General features: G+C 39.9%; 1 protein-coding gene across 1 annotated transcript in view; it reads left to right on the top strand.

Annotated features, from left to right (window-relative positions):
* Positions 1 to 21,557, top strand: part of dpf1 (D4, zinc and double PHD fingers family 1) — a 59,334-nt gene that overhangs the window by 12,549 nt on the left and 25,228 nt on the right. Inside the window, exons 3-8 of the mRNA XM_036556744.1 lie at positions 2,844 to 2,873; positions 8,225 to 8,385; positions 11,336 to 11,443; positions 12,464 to 12,591; positions 15,806 to 15,895; positions 20,649 to 20,727. Coding sequence (XP_036412637.1) covers positions 2,844 to 2,873; positions 8,225 to 8,385; positions 11,336 to 11,443; positions 12,464 to 12,591; positions 15,806 to 15,895; positions 20,649 to 20,727 — 596 coding nt within the window. The remainder of the gene's footprint in view (positions 1 to 2,843; positions 2,874 to 8,224; positions 8,386 to 11,335; positions 11,444 to 12,463; positions 12,592 to 15,805; positions 15,896 to 20,648; positions 20,728 to 21,557) is intronic.

Genomic DNA, 21,557 nt, shown 5'->3' with positions numbered 1-21,557 from the left:
AACACAATGCCAAGTGTCGGATGGAGTGGTGTAAAGCATGCCGCCACTGGACTCTGGAGGAGTGCCGAGTCATGCTTCTCTCTCTGGCAGTCTGATGGATGAGTCTGGGCTTGAATGTTACCAGCCTGACTGGACTGTGGCAAGTGTAAAGTTTGGTGGAGGAGGGATGATGCTATAGGATTGTTTTTATGGGTTGGCCTAGGCCCCTTAGTTCCAGTGAAGGGAAATCATAATGCTTCAGCAGACCAAGATATTTTGGACAATTCCATGCTTCCAACTTCGAATAGTTTGGGAAGGCCCTTGTCTGTTCCAGCATGACTAAGCAAGGTCCATAAAGGCATGGCTGGGTGAGTTTGGTGTGGAAGAACTTGACTGGCCTGAACAGAGTCCCTGACCTCAACCCCATCAAACACCTTTGGGGATGAACTAGAATGGAGATTGTGAGCCAGACCCTCTCATCCAACATCAGTGTCTGACCTCACAAATGCTCTTCTGGATGAATGGGCAAAAATTCCCACAGACACACTCCAAAGTCTAGTAGAAAGCTTCCCAGAAGAGTGGGACCTGTTGTAGCTGCAAAGGGGGGACCAGCTCCATATTAATGCCTATGGATTTAGAATGGGATGTCAGTAAAGCGCTTGGAGCTGTCCCAAAACTTTTGTCCATATAGTGTACTTCCATATGTCGTTTACGCTGGTGTGGATGTCAATACATCCACTAGTGGGCAGTCCAGAGTAAAAAGTTTCTGACAACAACAAACATGGTGATGGTGGAGGAGGTCATGATAATGTACCAACTATGAAAGAGGCACCATTGTAGACTGTGGTGGTCTGTGAGACCATTAAATACTTTGTGACATGTAGACATATTACCAATGAGAGAAACTGACATTGTGTCTCGCGTGAACTATTGGCCACGCTGCCCCCCACGGCTTCCGGTGGTAATGTGCACAAATACAGATGAAATGAATGCAGAGTACAGATGGAAGTCTCCATCGGTATCCGTATCCGTGTTTAACGCTGAGCATAAATGAGCCTTTACACTGTCTCGAGTGGCTTGCTGCTTTTACAAAATGGAGAAACCTTGGCACCTTAACACATGTAATACGTGTAATTTATGTTTGCAGTCAGATGTGTATATCAGGTATTTTATAATGACTTCAAATTTGCCTCAGCCTCATTTTAAAACCCAAACTATCCGTTCTATCATTACTGATTCAGACCCTATAAAGAGATGAGAAAACACATGCACGTGTCAAAACAGCATCAGAAACTTGTCTTTTCCACGTACCAAGAAGTTATGTAGAGAGGAGACGACTCTTCATTCTGCCTTTAGTTGGTTTAGATGTCTTTGGTCTGCATTGTGTTCATACTGCGCCAGAGTTCGCTCTGAAGTGAATCGAGACCAGCCTGCTCAGGGGATCTTGGTCTGCTGATTTGGTTCGGATCGCAGTGCTCTAGCGAACAGTGCTAGCAGAGCAATCGCATCAGGGTTTGTTTTAATTTAACAAAACCAGCCAAGTCTGAACCAGCCTTGGAGACAAATGAGAAAGGCATGTAACACAGTTGTAATCACGTCTGTATCTGTAATGTGATTACAAGAATTCTAAACTCTAACTTATTACGTTACTTTGTTACAGGAAAAATAATCGCATTACTGTAACGTTACTTTGTTTTCCACAACACTCATAATATAGATGATACAGATGATACAGATGGTGCCTTTGTTTATGTCTCTGCTCCAAATGAGTCATTTGCAGTTGAGCAGATCAAATGTTGTGGCAACTAATGCTTCTAACTGCAGTCTAGCTGGACCAAAATGATACGAAATATGAATCTTTTCTGCACTAACTGTACTGTCAGATAGGCCTTGTTCACTATACTGAACATAGATGCGGGTGCCATTTGAGCCTGCATGTGAATGTGCAACATATTGCATATTTTTGAATTAGAAAAAAGCATTGTTTTCAATTCTCTCTCCATCTGAGTAATGCTACATTGCTTTAAGTAAAACTGGGCCCAAAACAGCAGTTAGAGGCTATTGTTAGTTTCTTATTGTGTTCCTGAGCACGCTGCGTCTTAGAGCGGTGACATTAAAACCGTATTGCAAGATTCAGTACTGCTGGTCCACAGCTAAAAACCAGCACACGCATGCACAGATCCATAGACAAGCACTCTAACTGCTCTTTCACCCTCTCCACTCCGAGCACGCTCATAAATAAAAAGAGGGAGAAACACTTCCACATGCTAAATACGCCAGCATGCACTCTTTTCCCGGTGGGTTCTGCTCATGCCCTCCTCGCCATGAACAGCAAGCTAAACTCCGGCTGGTTTTGCTCCAGGCTTCTGCTTTCTCGTATTGATTTTCCCTCCATTACCAGCAGCCTCACTCTCTTCTCCGCTATGCCAAATCGCCTGCAAAGCACCAAATATCTCTCTGTTGTAAACAAACCCTTATATCTCCTCAATGTTAAGTTTATGAAAGAGATACATTCTTTATTGTGTGTAAAAATGACCGAGTAATTTTGGACCATTTCTCTTGGTCCATTCTTCTCCAAATCCGTACACAGTGTAAAGAACAGCTGGTGTTGGCCTAAAAAATCTATAAATCAAGTTACACGGTTTTGATACAACAGCACTGATATGTAGTCGAATGTTTTCTTATAGAGACTGTTTGAGCAGCATGTCTAATGAAGTTCAGTGCGTTTTGGTGTAATATAATTAACGATGCTTATAATAGGGCCGATATGTTCCACTATTACTTCAGGAGTCGAGGCAGAGACTTTAACGGGAAGGTTTTTCTCTTTTTCTCATCAGAATTTCTCTCTCTCATTCTCTTTCCAGGCAATCGAGTGGAACCGTCATAAAGAACAGGTACGCTCATTAAAGTGCATGCACATGTCTTCCTGCTAGTCGCTGCTATACATTTTGAGGAGCTGCTTCACTTTAGAATGCCAAGCGCCTCCAGTCCAGATTACAGGAGTTCATATTAGTTCATATTTGATGTAGATATTATTTTTTTCTCATCTCCTCCTCCTCTAGCCCCTCTCATTAAAGCTTCTTCTACAGTAATTGCATTGATTCTGCTCTGTTTTGTATTCTGTAAGAACAGTTAGTCCCACAAGCGAAAGGTAAACCTAGCATCCTGCTAAATTGTCCAGTAGGCTTTGAGCAGAAAGGAGTGAAGAATCTCCGTTGGAGTTCATAAAATGTTCTCAAGTAACAGTGGAAAGGTCACAGACCACCATTCATCTATTTAATTTCCATTCAAAATGGCGTTTAATTACAAGTTATTCCTTTTGCACTACTAGATGTATAATAATCCACTTGCATAAGGAAGATGATAGTCAAGACCCACCAAAACTCACCATCAGACAAACAGCTATTTTAGCTCTAGTTTCAGCGAAAGTCTAATGAAAATAAAATAAAATAAAATAAAATAAAAAACAAAACAAAATGGGACCCCTAACAACCAGTGCTTTCACGTTTGAGAGAGGAGAAAATCAAGCTCCACTCTTGCCTCAGAGCTAAAAAAATCCACAGGTATTTCTGTCTATCCTGCCACTGTGAGAAGACAACTCAACACTATGAGTCTGATAGGATGTGTTGCTGTCAAAGATGCCTGAGAAAAGGAAACAGACACAAAAGAACATCAACGGCAAAACCAAACAAAGAAGCTGCTGGTGTTCTCAGAACAATGGACTGACCACCCCAGAGTCCAGACCTCTACATCACTCTGTGTTTGGGATTATGTGGATCAGGGGAAGTAGAAAATGCAACCAACTTTTAAGACTGAACTTTGGAAGTGTGGAAAATTATTCCTGCAGATTTCTTCAAAAATTGAAGTCTCCAGAAAAGAATGGAAGCTGTAACAAACACAATAGGTGGACATTTAGTTGGTGAGGCTTTTGTGTAATTTTATTCTAAATGTTTTCTTGCTTTTTTTCCCCCTGAAGCTGAAAAATGACTTATTCCTGGTCGTTTTGACTGGAAATTAAGTGAATTGGTGGTACAGTATTGTACACCCAGGTGATGTTAAAGGATAAAATGTGAGGAATTGTAAGGAATTATAAGCTTGGTGTGCAGTTCTTGTTATTTTATTAGTTGTGATGCTGTCATTAAACTTCAGTGGCAAACTTTAGTTGAAAAGGTGTTGTGTAAGCCAGACTTGATGCTCGAGGCAGATAGGCCAAAACAATGGAATGGTAAAGTAATGAGTTTCTGGGCTTCCTACAGATCAAAGCGTGCCAACAGCATCCGAGTGGTTGGAGGATAAGCCTTTTTGATAGCTCACTTTGCTTTGTCTTTTTGCGAGCGCATCTCTATAACCTTTCGACAGAACTTCTGAATTTTAGATGCCAAACAGATCGAGCAAGTGGTAAAGTTGAAGTAAAGAGATAAAGTTTTAAACTCGTAACACAGTGTACACTTGCTTCGACTGACTGGTTAGAGCTGCACTGGATATTTAAGTTAAGCAGTGTCAGCACTGAGCCCGAAGGCTGTCCTCCAATGCCCCGCTGGCAAAAATGGGTCAGTCCACCAATCAGTGTGTCCAATGCATTCACTGTTACATCATCATCATCACCTCGAGCCAGTGTCAGCTTCCGTCCCAAGGGTTGGTTTAGCAATGTATTCATTGGTGCGTGATGCAATTTGGCTTCATTCTTTGCCCTGGTTCCAGCCTTAGTAGTGCTTCTTATTGTTTTAAAGCGAGCTGTGATATATCACCAAGGCTCTGTGTGTTCGCGCTCTGGTACCCAGCTCATCTTCTTGTTGTTTGTGGGTATGAGGATGACTAGATCCAGAAGATTCTAGCTCTCTACTCATTTTTTTAAATGCAGTTATCTGTTTCATAGTGTATATTCTTAACAGAGAACTGTAGCTGTAGTTAAAATAATGTACAAGCCAGGAAAATAAGAAATCTAGGTCATGACATGACCTGGTCTGACATGACATGGTCTACACACACACACACACACACACACATATATATATATATATATATATATATATATATATATATATATATATATATATATATATAATTTTATTGTAATTACACAATTTCCTAATGACCTATATAGATTAAACTTACACTGCACTTTTGGCTTTTTTCCATCGAACAATGATGTAAACATATCAAAAAGTGCACAACAATAACTTTAGTTAGCTGCAAGTGAAAAAAATAAATTGTAATTTTAACATTCTTTTGTTTTTTCTAGCAGTGACTGTGACTCGTAATGGTTAATCTGGTTTGCAGATTCTTCATTTTAATTTAAAATTAAATTGTAGAATTAAGTCATTTAATATGTGAAAAAGTAATGGACCCTACAGCTACAGTACTCTGCAAATGTCCAGTCAAAATGGCACAGGTTATTCATTTTGCTGTGTGAGCAGAATCATATATTTCACAGAAAATGACACCGAAGCCTCAACAGCTGAATAACAACACAACATTTTTCTGTTTCATTCAGTGTGTCCACTTTTTGCCTTTATTACCATTCCATTCTAATGAGGAGACTTTCAAAGAAATCTGCAGGGAAATTTTTCCGTACCTCCAAAGTTCAGGCTTAGCAGTTGGTTGCGTTTTCAGTTTCTCACAATCCGAGAATCTCAAACACGTTATGTTGAAGTCTGGACTACACATCCTTTCAGACCTACAGTGTTGAGTTATCTCCTCACAATGATTTGAAGCAAGATTGCAGCTTGATTTTCACCTCCCTCTCAAAGATGAAAGCTTTAAGTACTGTTTTTCTGATGGGGACAGCTTTGGTGGTCTACTAGGTCTTTGCACGGTCGTTAACTTTTAAAAGTTTTTTGAACTCCAGTTTTGGAAACTTGTTTTTTTCCACTTCAGCCTTCCTTATGTAAGTGGGTTATGCTATGTCTTATCCTCCTGAGAAATGAATAAATTGTACTTAATGGCTGTTTTGACTAGAAATTAAATAAATGATCTCTCGCCGCCCTCCATCTGTAGTCCGATGGTTCTCTGCTTGCAAACCCTGCAGTAAAAATTCCAGTGTTTACAGTATGTACCTCAGCATCTTTGCTCACACTCATTTCCCCCTTGCACTCTCCAGTAGAGAAAATTAAAATGTTGACTGGGCATTTTCTTTTGCACGTGAGCTCGGTCAGCCTACCGCCATGTCCAGACAATAAAGAATGCTGATGTTACGTTTTTACATTCTTGCCATCAGACCATGAAATGTGAGATTTACTAAGGCTAAATAGTGAATTTTATGAATAAGCAAGGAAGATGTCCCTGGTGAAAGTCAGTGGTGGACAACAAATTAAGAAGGCATGAATAGAAAAGTAGTCTGGCCGCAGGTTTATTGTTTGTAACTTGCTTACTGGAGTAGTAGCACAATGAGTGGTTGCCCATGAATAGATAGAGTGATGGAGTGAAATAAGCAAACAAAATGAAATGTACTGCTGCAGTTACTGTGTTTTTACCAAGCTTGGCGGTTTTAGCTTGAAAACTGCAGGAGCGAGAGAGATTTGAAATATGGATTGAGGTCTGTGGGGTGAAAAAAATGCAAGGGATGAAAAAGAACGGTTGTAAGTAATTCAGCTTGGAATTACACTGTTTGCACATGGCTGAACATAGAACTGGTACCAAATAACTCTGGAATGCTTATGTACAGCCTACTGACAAGCCAACGTCCCTAAACCTTAAGATCCACTCAGTTATTAATTCAGTTTCCACTTGTGTAATGACCGGATTAATCTCAGCTTTACCATTAAACTAATGCATGCTTCCTTAAAGTTTGTCAAAAGTCAGATTTATAAAGCTTAAATGCAGCCAATCACCCAGGACCTATTTGGGATTTGAGTCCTTTAGTTTTTCCCTGGAGCTTTGAGGTTAATCTAGCTAACAAGCACAAAAGCTTACACCACACCAAACAGCACTGTAGAAACTACATACATTTGTTCATTTGTATAGATAACAGCAAGGGCATAGGAGTTAGCCTGGGGTTGCCCTTTACAGCATACTTCCCCAGGAAGAACATTTTCCAGTAATTCCTAAATTCCTGCAGCGTGATCTTTGCATTCATCATAAGTCACCATGTGTACGATCATGAAATGTTATGTTGCCATTGACTAGTCTTTAGGCTATGCTTTGCAAAAGTAGTTAAGGGGCAATCCCACCAATTTTTCTATATTTCTGTGCAATTCCATCCAAACAGTGTGTTTTTAACTCCAGTGCAAAACTAATGAAACAAACTTTGGACACTTTACATGTTTTAGCTGTTCGAGTACATTTGGGGTAAAGGGAAAACTGTTTTTAATAAGATCTTTTGGTGAACTGTGGCTTTAAAAGGCTCATAGGCTACATTTTCTTATTTTTTCTCCTGAGGTCCACTTGTGATATCTGTGTGGCTTTATGCGTGAAAACCAGTCATAAATTAATTTTACATGATCATTTTCCACCCTTTTTTTAATCCTTAAAATGAAAAAGACTGTTGGAAATGATCTGTGGTCTGACTGGGTGCATTGTATTGTGCTGCTTTCAAAATGAGTCCAAACTAAAACACTCCCTATAACCTCAGTGTTAATAACACATGTCTAATATATTCATTACATTCAAGTGTTTACTTGTTCAAAAATATAATTTGTAAGGGAAACTAAACATAAATCTATACATTTTTGGTTTTATTAGATAGTGTTCTTTATGTTTTAAATAAATGCAGCAATAGAAATCACTCTATTAAACTAGCAGAGCAGATTAAACAGCATAAATAGCTAAATTTTGTCTGACCTTAAAGGGTTAATATTTACTGAACTATTGAATTAGCTCTGATTAGAAGCTGGTGCTGTGAGAGTGGGGTAGCTTGCAGTTGCTTTAGTATCTCTGCCCTCTCCTGAATATTTATTGTAATGTTCATGTTTTGTTTCATGTCTGTTGATAAGAAATTTATTACAGCCTTTTGACACATGAGACACACACGTTTGCTGTGGCTCTCGATGAAAAATTTCCATCTCGCTGTTGAACTTTATGGTTGAGCTTTGGACACCCCTGACATACTACATCTTTTATTTAAAAAAGCTAGGACGGTTGTTTTCATGAGAAGGACCCTTTATGGTCCACTAATTAATAGTTACATTTCATTTCTCCTTGTGTTGTAACTGCTGATTTAACCTAGTTTCTTTTCAGCATTAGAAATGCACTTAAAACTTAAAACTGTCTCTGAATCTGATGCAAAACCTCTCGTTTCTCTCTCCAGTCTGGGTGAGGAGTTCTATCGGGAGGCGATTGAACACTGCAGGAGCTATAACGCCCGTCTGTGTGCAGAGCGCTCCATGCGCCTGCCTTTTCTGGACTCGCAGACAGGCGTGGCACAGAGTAACTGCTACATATGGATGGAGAAGACCCACCGAGGCCCAGGTGGGAACCTCACTGTGTGTATGTTGATGTGTGAAAGAGAGAGGAGGAGAGGAGGTGGATTTCTTTGCATATGGACTGGGCAAGGAAGCTTCAAAGGCCAGTGAAATGTTTCGTTAATTTAAACTTTAAAGTCATGGTTGTCCAGTAGGAGAAGAGGTAAGGGGCACTGAGCAGTCTTTGCTTTATTCGACTACTGGAGAATATTCAAGAACATTTTACAGTTATGTGTATTTGCCAACAACCAGTACTGGGGCTGAATTAGGAATTTTCCTTTTCTTTTTCTTCTTTTTTTTCTCCAAAAAGTCCAGCACAGCAGTTTTGAACTTTTTAAGACAATGTTGGATAATATAGTATATATTTAAAATTGCATCTCTTGCAGTTAGAAAATTGCACACTTTCACATTTTGATGTAAAAACAATTAATTGTTCAGCCCCAACCTGAACAATTATTTTTTAGTCCCGCTCCCACAGGAAATCTGTACTGTATGTCCCTCTGACCGCCCGCTGCCTGAACATTTTGTCCCGCTTGCAATCCCCTATAACTGGTTTCCATCTGAGTTAGTGCTGATTTAAAATGACTGCCAGACTTGTCTTTAGTTGGCTTTATTGTCATGTGTTTGCTTTTTTTAAGGGTACTTTCTACAGCTGTCGCCGTCTAACCGTCTGAGCTCTCTGCCATTTCTGTAGCTTCACAGTGATATAGAAGGAGTTTATACATTTTCGGTATTTTGCTGCTAGATATTATTTATTTATGCTAATGAATAAATGATTATTATTTTATTTGGGCTGTTTTTTCTACACTTATGCGTTGTCCTGCACTGGCCTGGTTAACCACCTGCTCCCCCACACACCACACTTAGCCCCGGCCCATGAGATATTGTGGTGGGAATGCAGACCTTTACAGTACAACACAATATGTTAATGGATGTCAGTGTTTATGTAACCAATGTTTTTACAAAACCTTGCATTTGTTTGCAATCAGTAGGACATTCTTTACAAACTCCTAATTTAGCACACCTGGGCCTTATATTCACAAAGCTTGCTGGGCTGATCCAGAATCATATTCCTCTCTTATTTACTATGTCTTTACTGACTGGAATAGATTCTAGATCAGAACTCCTCCTTTGAGAACCTTCATGAATACAGGCCCTGATTCATTTCTACAAGCCTCCAGGAGCTTCTGAATACAAGAATCAAGTGGATCTGATTAAAGCTCTGCAGGATAATCACCAGGTGCAAAACAAATAACGAAGTAGTTAGTTGACCATAGTTAAGTAAAATGCTTTCAAGTTACTTTTAAGTTATTTTTGCTTCCAGACTTTTGAGCTGTAGTGTAAAGACCACTGTAGCAGATGCCCCGCGATGCAGATCATACAAAATGCAGCTGTTCCACATAGAATAAGTCAAAGTGAGAGCAGTGACAAACATTAAGGTCAAATTCATGTTATGCTCCGCTTGTATACAGTTAATGGAATAAAAATGTAAGATTATTTTGTGAATTCATCACATTTGGTGTCAGCTAATGGGTCCACTTTAGAATAAGACCCTTATAAAGGGTTCATGGCTTAAAATTATTGGTCGTTAATTAAGACATAAACAACTTAATGTCATTAATAGACAGTTGTAGCCATAAAAAGATGAAGCTGTCAGTTTTAATACTGACTGATGGAGAAAACAATATCAGATAAGTCATCAGAAAGATCTGAGGTTTAACAGTAGAGATGAATGTTGGCTCACTATCACAGCACACGTCCACTTGCACTTTTTCTCTCTGTAGTTTGCTGGGCCACATCTGGATGCTCTCCACTGGTGGCCATTTGTATGTCGTCATGAAAATGAAGAAACCATTCTGAACATATCTGGGGCAGTAAACAATCTGATGCGTAGTTTTCTGTTGCACAGAGGCTCACAGTGAGATTAAAACACAGACTTCTGCTTTTTATGCTGTTATAATTTTCAGAATGCATCAGTCTTCTACACAAGCAAGGAAGATAGCTCGCCCAGTCTCACTCGCAAGCTTGTTACTTTAGCAAGTAATCTACAAGCTCTGTGTGAGATAAATTTTGCCTTCCCGCTTGAACCATGTAAACCCCATCCAGTCGAACATCTTCCCCCTCCTCTGTCAACAGTTCTGTATAAATCAGATATTTCATTAGTATGTAACACTGTCATGGATTCAAAGAGGTAGAGAGCCATAGTTTCTACCCTCTACTCTCAGAGAAAGTTATATTTGGCATTCGTGATGTAGACTAGTGCACCGTTGCCCGGCTGTGCAAGTGACTGCGGCCATGGCACTGCGTTTGAAGTTGAAATCTGCAGAACTTTTTCACTGCACACTGCAAACCATGATGCACAATGCGGCAGCGTGGACATATACAGTTAGACAGTTAGTTTTTATTTATGTGTTGTACCTGCTTATTCATGATTTTTAAGGTGTTTATGACATAACTAATAAGCATTAATAAAATAATTGTAAGCCATTCATAAACTCTTCATGAGGGCGGTCTTATTCTAAAGTAGCATATGGCTAACGTAGCTCTTCACAGATGTGTTCTTCTCTAGCTGAAAGTTATAAGGTGAAAAGACTAGGCTAGTAACGTTAGCTGAGGTAACATACCATTTAGATTTGTCTGTTTATCTAAAACACTTTAGACTGAGCTTTTCTATTTGTAAACTTCAAGCCACATATTATCTACAACCAATTTTCTAGGGACTCTTTCTAGGTTTAATTTATTTGCCATAACAATAAGATTCTTAGTGGTGCATTGAGAGCAGTGAGCAGTACTGAGTGTAGCCAAGTGGTGGCTTGATGCTGAATGTTGGCAGCAGTGTGCTCACCTTCATTGAGAATGATGGTTTTGAACTTTAGGATGTTGTGTGACATGGTGCAGTGGCCTTCATTGAAGAATTTCTTTGCTGAATGTTTATAACAGCAGCTCTGATTTTGCAGGTGTGGCTCCAGGTCAGCTGTACACCTATCCAGCTCGCTGCTGGCGTAAGAAAAAGCGGTTAAACATCCTGGACGATCCACGTCTGGGGCCCATCGAGTTCAAGATAGGTAAGACACAGTCACTGATGATATTGCTAAGAAGGAGCATGAACGTTACCTCAAGTGGTGTAATGCTGTCCATGGGTTTTTTATGGAAAGTACCATTTTTGTGGAACGTGTAATTGGTTTCCTGGGAAGAGTAATAGATGTCTGATAAGTGGGCACTGTGAATGTAGTCATTAGGGATGTGCCAGTCAAGTTTATTTGACTTCCCATCCAAGTTATTTAATATTAAGTAGCTGCCAATACAAAATCCTGATCTGATATTTTTGTATTTTAGTAGGCACAGCACATTACAGTACATTTTGAGTAGTGTTGTAGTGCTTGAGTCCGTAATATAACACTCAGTCTTCAGTGCAGTTCCTCTATCTGAGATGACTGGAAACGGAACTTTTTTGCTGTCACTAATGTGAGCTACACTAACGTTGCTAACAAACACTAGAAGTCAATAGACACCCAAATCTTTTCTGGATATACATGTCCAAAATGTCTCTCAACCCACTCAAACGTATCATGGATAACGTCCTTACTTAAAGAACGCTGACCAACTGCATTGTCCTGTCCTGTTTAACTGTTTTAGTGCATTACAGTATGTTAAATGCTGAAGAAAAATCATTGTACACAGAGTTTGACAGCTGTTTTTATATGTGGCACTACTAGTGCGTTGTGCCTGTATGTAAAAATACTGTGAAAAGTTTTAATTATCTGTATTGGTTTTTCTAGTTGAAACACTACTGTTGTAAATATTGCACGTGACTTTTGGGCTGTTTTTATTTTCCACTTCAAAATCCTTCCACACTACAGCTGTTTAAAATTCTTCTGAACTTTAAAAAATACACTGCTGTAAAGTCCATTTACATCACTTCTATAACCTAAAAACAGAGCCATAAGAAATAACCTGAGTATGAATTCGCTTAATATGGCTGATAGCGATCCATTAAAATATGCCTGGATCTTTTAGATCAGGTCAGACTCCTAATCAAAGAATCAGAAAAAGCTGTTTGTCTACATGTGTTTGTGTACAATCAGACTACGAGGCTGCCCTGAAGAAAGAAGGAGGTGTTCCTGAGGGTCCTGTGCTGGAGGCTCTACTCAGCGGAGAGCCGCTAGACAAGAAGGTGGAGACCAAGGAGGAGGAGGCCATGAGCGAGTGTCAGGTATGAACTCGGTTTGTTTTTTCCCTGCCAAGTCAACTTCCTCAAGTGCGTACTCAAGTGGGTGTTTAAGTTCTGTAAAACTGTGCCCCAAACTTTCTACACTTCTATTCCCATATGCCCTACTCCAACTCTTATGTGCTTGTCTATGTCTCTCTCTCATACTCCCTCTCTGTCTCCTCCCCTCCAGTCTCTCTTTAGTGTCTGTGTCTCTGTTTGGCACTGACACAATTCCCTGCAGCAATGACACGCCCCCACTGGCAGAGTTCCTCGTTAACTACAAAGCATGCGTACGAGCGTGCGACTGTTTTACCGTTTTGCGTGAGCGAGTTTGACAAAGTGAGACATGGCAATTGTATTGACGGTGTGGAATGAGGCAGAGAACGAACGCACGTTTGACATCTATGTATTTATGTGTGAAAGTGGACCAGCAGCTTTGTGTGAATGTGTGTCCCTGCGAAGCAGCCCTGGATGAGCTGTCATCACTCTCAGCGCGGCCTTCCCCCCATTCCTCGCACACACACATGCACACACACTCCAGAAGTGACATCTATCCCAGGGGTCGACAATTAGCCAATTTGCACCTCAATTAAGAGGCACTCTGCAGACCTCGGAGCTGATCTGGGAGAAGACCTGTGATCTGCTGCTTGTATCCCTGCAGGCCCCTGCAGGAAGGAAATTCTCTGGAGCTCCATTTCCCCTTTAGGCTTTTGATTTTCCTGCAGGACTGTATGTCCTCCATACTGTAGTTAAGATTTAGGCATAATCTGTATTCATGGGCTTGTGTACTGTGCTGCTTCTGTATAGAGCTGCACAATGTACACTATATGGCCAAAAGAGTGTGGACACCTGACCATCAAACTTACATGAGCTTATTGGACATCCCGTTCTAAAACCCTGGGCATTAATATAGAGTTAGCCCCTTTTGCAGCTATAACAGCTTCCACTCTTCTGGCAAGCCACAAGATTTTGGAGTGTGTTTGTGGGATTTTGTGCCCTTTCAGCCAAAAGAGAATTTGTGAGGTCAGGCACTGATGTTGGACAAGAAAGTCAGTGTTCAGTGGGGTTGAGATCAGGGCTCTGTGCAGGTCACTGGAGTTCCTCCACACCAAATCAAACCATGTCTTCATGGACCTCGCTTTGTGCACAGGGGCACAGTAATGCTGGAGTATGAAAGGGCCTTCCTCACACTGTTGATGCAAAGTTGGAAGCATATAATTGCCTCAAATGTCTTTGTATGCTGTGGCATAAACATTACCCTTCACTCGAACCCAAATCCTGAAAAAACCCAGACCATTATCCCTCCTCCACCAAACTTTACTGTTGGCATGGTAAGTAGTGTTCTCCTGGTGTCTATCAAACCCAGATACATCCATCAGACTGCCATATAGTGAAGTGTGATTCAACACTCTAGATAACACATTTCCAATGTTTCACGTCTTTCTAGCCAACACTTGCCATTGCGCGTAGAGATCTTAGGCTTGTGTGCAGCCGCTTGGCCACAGAAATTCATTTCATGAAGCTTCCCACACACAGTTCATGTGCTGCTGTTGCCCCTGTGCTGTGAGTTTATGTGGTCTCTTCATGGCAGAGCTGTTGTTGCTCTTAGATGATTACATTTACAAAGGTGGCATCCTATGATAGTGACACATTTAAAGTCACTGAATTCTTCAGTACAACCAATTTAACTGCCAGCGTTTTTCTATGGAGATTGCATGGCTATTTGCTTGATTTCAAACACCTTTTGGCAATGAGTGTGCCTGACACATCTGAACTCCTATTAGGAGGGGTGTCCACATGCTTTTGGCCATGTAGTGTATTAAGGCCCAGGAAATACTATTAAAGGGTCAAAGAAATCAGTCAGCATTAGCTCCTATAAATAATAATAATTAACAAAATCCAACAAAATAGCTTTGACTATTGGGAAGCTCCACCTCCATCACTACAATATTTATTTTGTTTCAGGCTTCATCAGTTTCTGCTGCTTGTTTTGTGCTTTTGTAGGCACAGTGCACATATTTAGGTAGTTTGAGGGTGATAGCCTACTTTTATGCTCAGTTGAAGTGCAGTACCTTCATTAAAAATAGCTCATTTTAAAGCTTAGTAGTTAAGTATTGAATCAGGGCCAGTATCGGCACACTTCCCTGCACGTTTTAAGGTTTTCACTGCTCCCAACATACCTGATCCAACTAATCAGCTCATTAACACCCCCTTACTATGTTGTAGTGAGTATGTTAAACCAGGGAAAGCACTAAAATGCAGGGCAGTGTGCCTCTAGAACCAGGGTTGAGAAACACTGCTGTAACCAACTACAGTGTTTTCTAGTTGTAATTTTGCACAATTGGTCATGAGCGTCCTGTCCAGTCACAAATGTTTTAGCGTTCACATGATCCAACAAATGTGAATCATTTTGGTCAGAAATATTGCAGGCCAGTCTTTAACTGCGTTAAGGATTCATTAGTGTGTTTTAATACATTGCAAGACATATTGCAGTCTCAGTATGACATTTTGGCCATATTGCACAGCCCCACTTTCATATTCTTTTCCCATCACTTTGGGAAATAATGTTATGCTTAAAAAGCTGTGTAATGAAAATGTGATGGATTGAATATCTGTCTTAAATTTTAAATGAGCAGCACAATAAGTTTTTCAAGCATGTACTTCTAAGTAGGCAGTGTAATGCAGTGGAAGCTTCTATATACTAAAGCGATGGATTTTGAGTGATTGACGATGATATCCTAGCCATAGTGACCCTTCACTGTGTCAGTGTCTGATGACAATGGCTCCGCTAATGGCCACAACGCTGCAATTTACTCCTTTATGGTGACAAACTGGTCTCTTTTATGTGCTGGTGTCAGCTGCTCCCTTATGAGCCTCATAGAGTGTTGATAGGCTGGAAGCTTCTTTGTTTGTCTCTGCAAGCTTCCTTCTTATATGTCTGTTCAGCGGCTAAACCTGACTTGTTAGTTTGGCTGTTAAAGGAGAAACAGCTGGTGTGTATTTATAAGAGTGATTAAATGTTTTTTTTTTCCTCTCTCATGCTTGTTTTCAGAGTATGTAGTTATACAGAAAGCAGGAAACTGACAAATATCAGTGTGCTCTGCTAATGGTTTGTATGCACAGACATGACTTTATATTCAAGTCTAAAGGGAGCTATCCAAATGTAGCGTTATCTTTTACTATGGCTCACTGTAGTGTATTATGTTTGTGTCTGCAGAAGCTGCTGGTGGGAGACTTCCCCCACGAACTGGAAGTAGAGGAGATGGAGGAGGACGTTCCCAAGCGCAAGAACCGCACCAAAGGACGGGTACGGTACAAAACACGAGGCGAAAACAACCCTCAGCGCCAGGCTCTTCCTGCCAAATATGAATTACGAACACACACTCTGGCTGAGGAGCGTTCTCTCGGCCTGTAATTCACAGTCTAGTGAGATGCTACAACACAAGGTTTATTTATCTACGTGTCAGCTGTGTGTTTAGCTCACAGGGTTGACCAAAGAGCCGTCTATGGTGTATCCCCAAGGCTGAGAAGATTTGGTGAGGTGTATCAGGGCCCATAGATATGCTGGAGCCAGGGGTGTCCAGCTTCAGTCCTGGAGGGCTGGAGTGCAGCACAGTTTAGTGAGCTCCCTGTGCAAACCAGCCTAAAACAAGTCAGCAGTTACTCAGCTGAGGCTGGTTAAACCAACAGGGCTTATGCCTGGTCATAAGCTAAATCGATCTGAGCATAGCTTTTCTGCCAATTTTTAAAAAGTTATGCATAATTAAATCTTTGAGATGTAAACAGAGTCATTCCGAGTGATGTGTCTAGAGAAACCTGCTGATTCAGAACTGTCCACAGTGGTGGTGATAGGAACCAGATGTCCAAAGTGTTTGATGCCTCTACTTTTGAAAAATCTAACATATAATGGTTACTAATACACATGATGCTCAAGACATTATCCATCCATCATCTAAACCGCTTATCCTTCTGGGTCACGGTGGGGTGCTGGAGCCTATCCCAGCTGTCATTGAGCAGAAGGCAGGATACACCCTGGACAGGTCGCCAGGGCAGACAGACAGACATACACATTCACACACACCTAGGGGCAATTTAGCACATCCAATTGGCCTGACTGCATGTTTTTGGACTGTGAGAGGAAACCGGAGTACCCGGAGAAAACCCACACAAACACAGGGAGAACAGGCAAACTCCACACAGAAATGACCCTGGTCACCCGGCCGGGAATCAAACCCAGGCCCTTCTTGCTGTGAGGCGACAGCGCTACCCACTGCGCCACCGTGCCACCCCTTGAGACGTTATTTTCTGATAATTTTGACGTAAGGTTCTGGTCTAAAATGTATTTTTAAAAATCTGCTCTTGGTGGAGAGGTACATGCAGGGCACTGTAATACAAAACAGTATAAAAAAAAACAAAACATTTTTTTCAGATTTAAAACAGTTTTACCATTATCAGCTTTAGATATAACCCAGAAGACACATGTAGGTTCACTAATCATTTTAGATCACCACCGCTGTAAAGAAATCTGAGTCAGCATGTTTCTTCACAGTTAGGGAGGCACTGATAATGATTTTTTATGTCCCATTCTGATTTTTTTACGGCCAAATTGGCTGATAGCCAATTTTAATCTAATGCTCACACTGTGTGGGGTAAATGAGTACATGAAATAATACTTTTTTATCAATCAAACTTGCAATATAAACAACATTATTATGCTCTTTAATGGGCCAAACTGGCATTTAAAAAAACAGTAAATCAGTTGTCTGTTGAAATAACATGAATCAAATACAGTGTGACATGGAAAATAAGAGGCAACTGGCTATTTAGCACAATGATTCATGCATAATTATGCTATTGCGTATTGGTATAGATGTAGCAGCTGCATTCAAATACAGGCAAAATCCTAAGACTATAATATACACCTGCTCTAAGCTGATAGGTCCTTCCATGCTCCTGTATTTTAACTTGTTCTTCTGCAGTAGTTCTTCTAGTGCTCTAGAAGTTGTAGCAATCATTGAAAAACATGTACAGGCCTATATTTTTGATAACATTGTTTTGGAATGACTTTTCCCAGTGATCCCACCCCAATGATATATTGTCACTGTAAGCGAAAATAGATTGGTTGCTTGAGTTTTCTGGCTTTCAGCAGAAAAACATCTCTAAACTGGTGCGGTGTTGTAGACGTATCGCTTTGTTGCTGTCAGATGTGTGCAAATATTACCATACATCTGAAAACTCCAGTTGCAGTCTAATATATAGTTGTTATTTCATGACTATGTTTTCCTGCTATTTTGCCCAATCACAGCACTGCCATCAGTTAATGTTATGTCTATGTGACAATATATTTCTTCCTTTATTATAAAACTAAACAACAGAAGATGCATTACCCTCAAGGGTTACAGTAGAGTATAACAGAATGGTCGCATGCATCTTTTAAAAATTATAAAGCAATTTTTTAGATTTTTAACATTGTTAGCTTTAAAATACATTAGTGCAGTAGTGATTCATTGATTTTTGCATGCATTTTAAAAGTGCAGTGTAGACCATTTTAAATGAAACAATGTATTAATGCATTAACTTGTTCTATAATCTTCATTGTTGATGAGTAATTGACTCCAAACCCTACACCAAAGTGTGCTGGCCACCCTCTATTCATGCCTGGATTTGGACACTCCTGAATTAGGGTCAGGACGCTCTTGTTAGGTTGGAAGATCTAAATTCTCAGGGCAAGTCACTAAATGTAACACAGTCTGTTCGAGAGCCATTAATCAAGTTCGCTTGACAAAACCAACTTACTGTTCTTTGTTTTATTATTCTAAGCTTTTGTGTGCTGTTTTCCCGGGTCAGTGTTTTTGAGCTAGATCCATAAAATTTGAGAAAATTTAATATATTAATAAAAAAAAAAAAAAAGACATCTCTCACACTGCTTCCATAGACAATACATACAGATATACAGACATACTAGCACGTATATGCACAGATATATTAGCAACCACTTCAGATACCATAGTAATAGACCAGCCAGACCTTAACACCTTACTGCCTGAGATAACATAACAATGGCCAAGCAGCACCTTATTAATCACCTGAGATAGCATAAAAATGACCTAGAAACATGTTAGCAACCACCTGGGATAACATAGCTACGCCCTAGCAACACATTAGCAACCAACTGGGATTTCATAGCAATGGCTTTGTCAAGCCAACTTAATATTTGTTCATGACCTTTCCCCTTCTAGGCCTATCAGTGGTCTTCTCTTAACCTGATCATTGTCAGAGCAGTTTTCCTTCTTCTCTGCTTACGTCTTATTGTTATACAGTGCAGTTCCAGCACACGAGGGAGGTCAGATCTTAATATCACAATGTATGTACTTAAGCACACACTTAAAACTGTAATTATGAACACACTTATGTAAAGTCCACACTATAGGTCAGAAACACTCTGTGATCCAGATAGGCACGCTGAGAGAACAAAGAGAGACTTGCATTGTGTAACTGGGACTGAAAGCGAAACTTTCCGCCTCAGCACTTTCTGTGAGAATCTCACACCGTTGGTGCTGTTAACTTGCTCTCAGGTGTTACAGACCCCCGGAGGGGTGAAGACAGAGAGAGATGCTGTGATAAATGTATCATAAGCTCAATTCCCGATGTGTGTGTGCATTCTGGTTTATCTTTATGGTAACTAAATCTTCCTAGAAATACATTAAAATGCATCTGTTGCGATTCAATTGCATCAATTTTGACATGTTAAAATTTATTATATTCAGTTATACTAATATTCAATAAAGCATGAGCTCATTTTTTGGCCATAAATAAAATTCTCTGGCTATTTTAAAATGTACAAAAAGCTTGGTGTATTATTTTTATTGTCTATTTCCCAGTACACACTTGCATATTGAGTGTATTTTTAAACGTAAATCTGATTTGTACTGAAAAAATCATATCAGACTGTGGTGAAATTGGGGTGATGCATTGAATCGTTTTCTGAGGAATCACTGTTCAATCATACTGGTGTGTGGTCAAGAGACGTACCCTAAGAACATATGATTGTTGCTGGTCACAAGGAATAAACTGCACTTTCTGGAGCAGAGCTAAAGTGGTAGACACACTGTACTGTGTAAAAGTCAGAGACCACCACGTATTCTTTTAATTTCCAGTCTAAATGGTCATTAAGCACAATTTTTAGTATCAGAAAAAATGCATATTTCATAGAATATTACACAGAAGACCATACAACTAAATATTATATAATTTTTTCAGTATTTAGGGGTGAAATGGAATTGGGCCTTGCTTTCTGTTTTTCACAGAAATCTGTAAGGATATTTTTCCACATTTTTCAAGTTCAGTCTTAGGAATTGGTTTCATTTTCTGCTTCTTGCAATCTAAGTAATTCAGCGATGTTCAGGTATGGACTCTGGGGTGGTCAGTCCATTGTTTTGAGAAGACAAGCAGCTTCTTTGTTTGATTTGTACAGTTTCATCTTTTTGTCTGTTTCCTTTTCTCAGTAACAGCTTCTTGACAGCAACACATCCTTTCAGGCTCATAGTGTTGCGTTGTCTTGACACAGAGGAAAGATGGACAGAAACACCTGTGATTTTTTTTTTTAAATCTGAAGAAGAGTGGAGCTTGAGTCCAATTTTCTCTACATCTTTTAATAATTTTTTGAACTACAGTTTTGGAAACTCCTCTTTTTTCAGTTATTTTTATTTGACTTCTCCTTTTTCATGAAGTGGATATTTCAGATCTTATATCTCCCCATAAATATCTGCTGAAAAAAGCATAACTTGTATTTAATGGCCGTTTTAGAAGGAAATAAATATAGGTTTCTGGTCTTTGACATTTCCACAGTACTGTAAGACTCTACACAATAGCTGTAGTAATAGAAAGTCCATTGTAGGTGGAAGTGTGTGTAGCCTGTGTGTGTCTGTGGTTCTGTGTGAGTGAGATTTGCACAGAGAGAGCAGACAAGAGAGTCTCAGCGTCTTCCAAATGTTTGTACTGAGTAGCAGTTGTATGTTGTTCTGTGTGTGATGATGAACGTGCTGCTCCACCCCGCCCAGGCCTGTGGCGTCGGTGGAATGAGGAAGAGACAGGAGCCGGCCTCCTTAGAGGACAGAGACAAGCCATACGTGTGTGACAGTGAGTGTCATTTCTCTAAGATAATGCATCTTCCACAATCCAGCACTGTGACTCAGAGCTGAACGTGATATTATGTGATTGTTTTTAACCTTCATGTTTGGCAGAAATACACAGTCTTGAATGAAAGAAGACGAGACGTGGCTACAAACATGAAATCGTTCCATTCACATTTCTGTGCTTCATTAATGCAGTGGCTTGGCAAAAAATTGTTTTCCCTTACCCTGTAGGTAGTCCATCAGCCAAGGCATGTCAGACCCATCGTGTAGCTCAAAACAGTAGTAGCAGCAATTGTGAAGCCTCAGTTTTGTCTGTACTTCAGTTCATTTTCATAGATCACAGTTAGAAACAGTACCAGTCTGATTGCAGGTATCAATGTTGGATTAATATCAGCAGAAAATGCAATATCCTGAAATAGCACACGCTCACATTGTGTGATGTCATGTTATGTGTTTCTACCTGTGGGACAATAGAGTTCCTGAGTAGTTTGTCAAGAAAAAGGTTTAAATATCCGTAACCAAAAAAAAAAGATTACCTTACATTGAAAGTTAAGAAAGTGTTTTCTTTTTCTTTCTAAAGTTATTTTGTTCCAACAATGATGAGTGTCAGGAACCACATTAGCCTCAAAACTAAAAAAGCAAACATCAGACACCAAACATGTCCCAAACAATACATGTGGGGTCAATTGTGTACGTTTATCATTAAAATATCACTTTAATATTCATGGCTGATATGTAATAATATATAATTATATAATAATATAATGTTGGTGGTTTTAAATAAATAATCACTATGATATAATAAGGGTCACAAGAGTTGTTCCATCCATTGTT

Source organism: Colossoma macropomum, unplaced genomic scaffold (assembly GCF_904425465.1).
Source record: "Colossoma macropomum unplaced genomic scaffold, Colossoma_macropomum, whole genome shotgun sequence".
NCBI classification, from domain to species: Eukaryota; Metazoa; Chordata; class Actinopteri; order Characiformes; family Serrasalmidae; genus Colossoma; species Colossoma macropomum.
The sequence above is the reverse complement of the archived record's forward strand: the minus strand, read 5'-3'. Positions and strand labels throughout refer to the sequence as shown.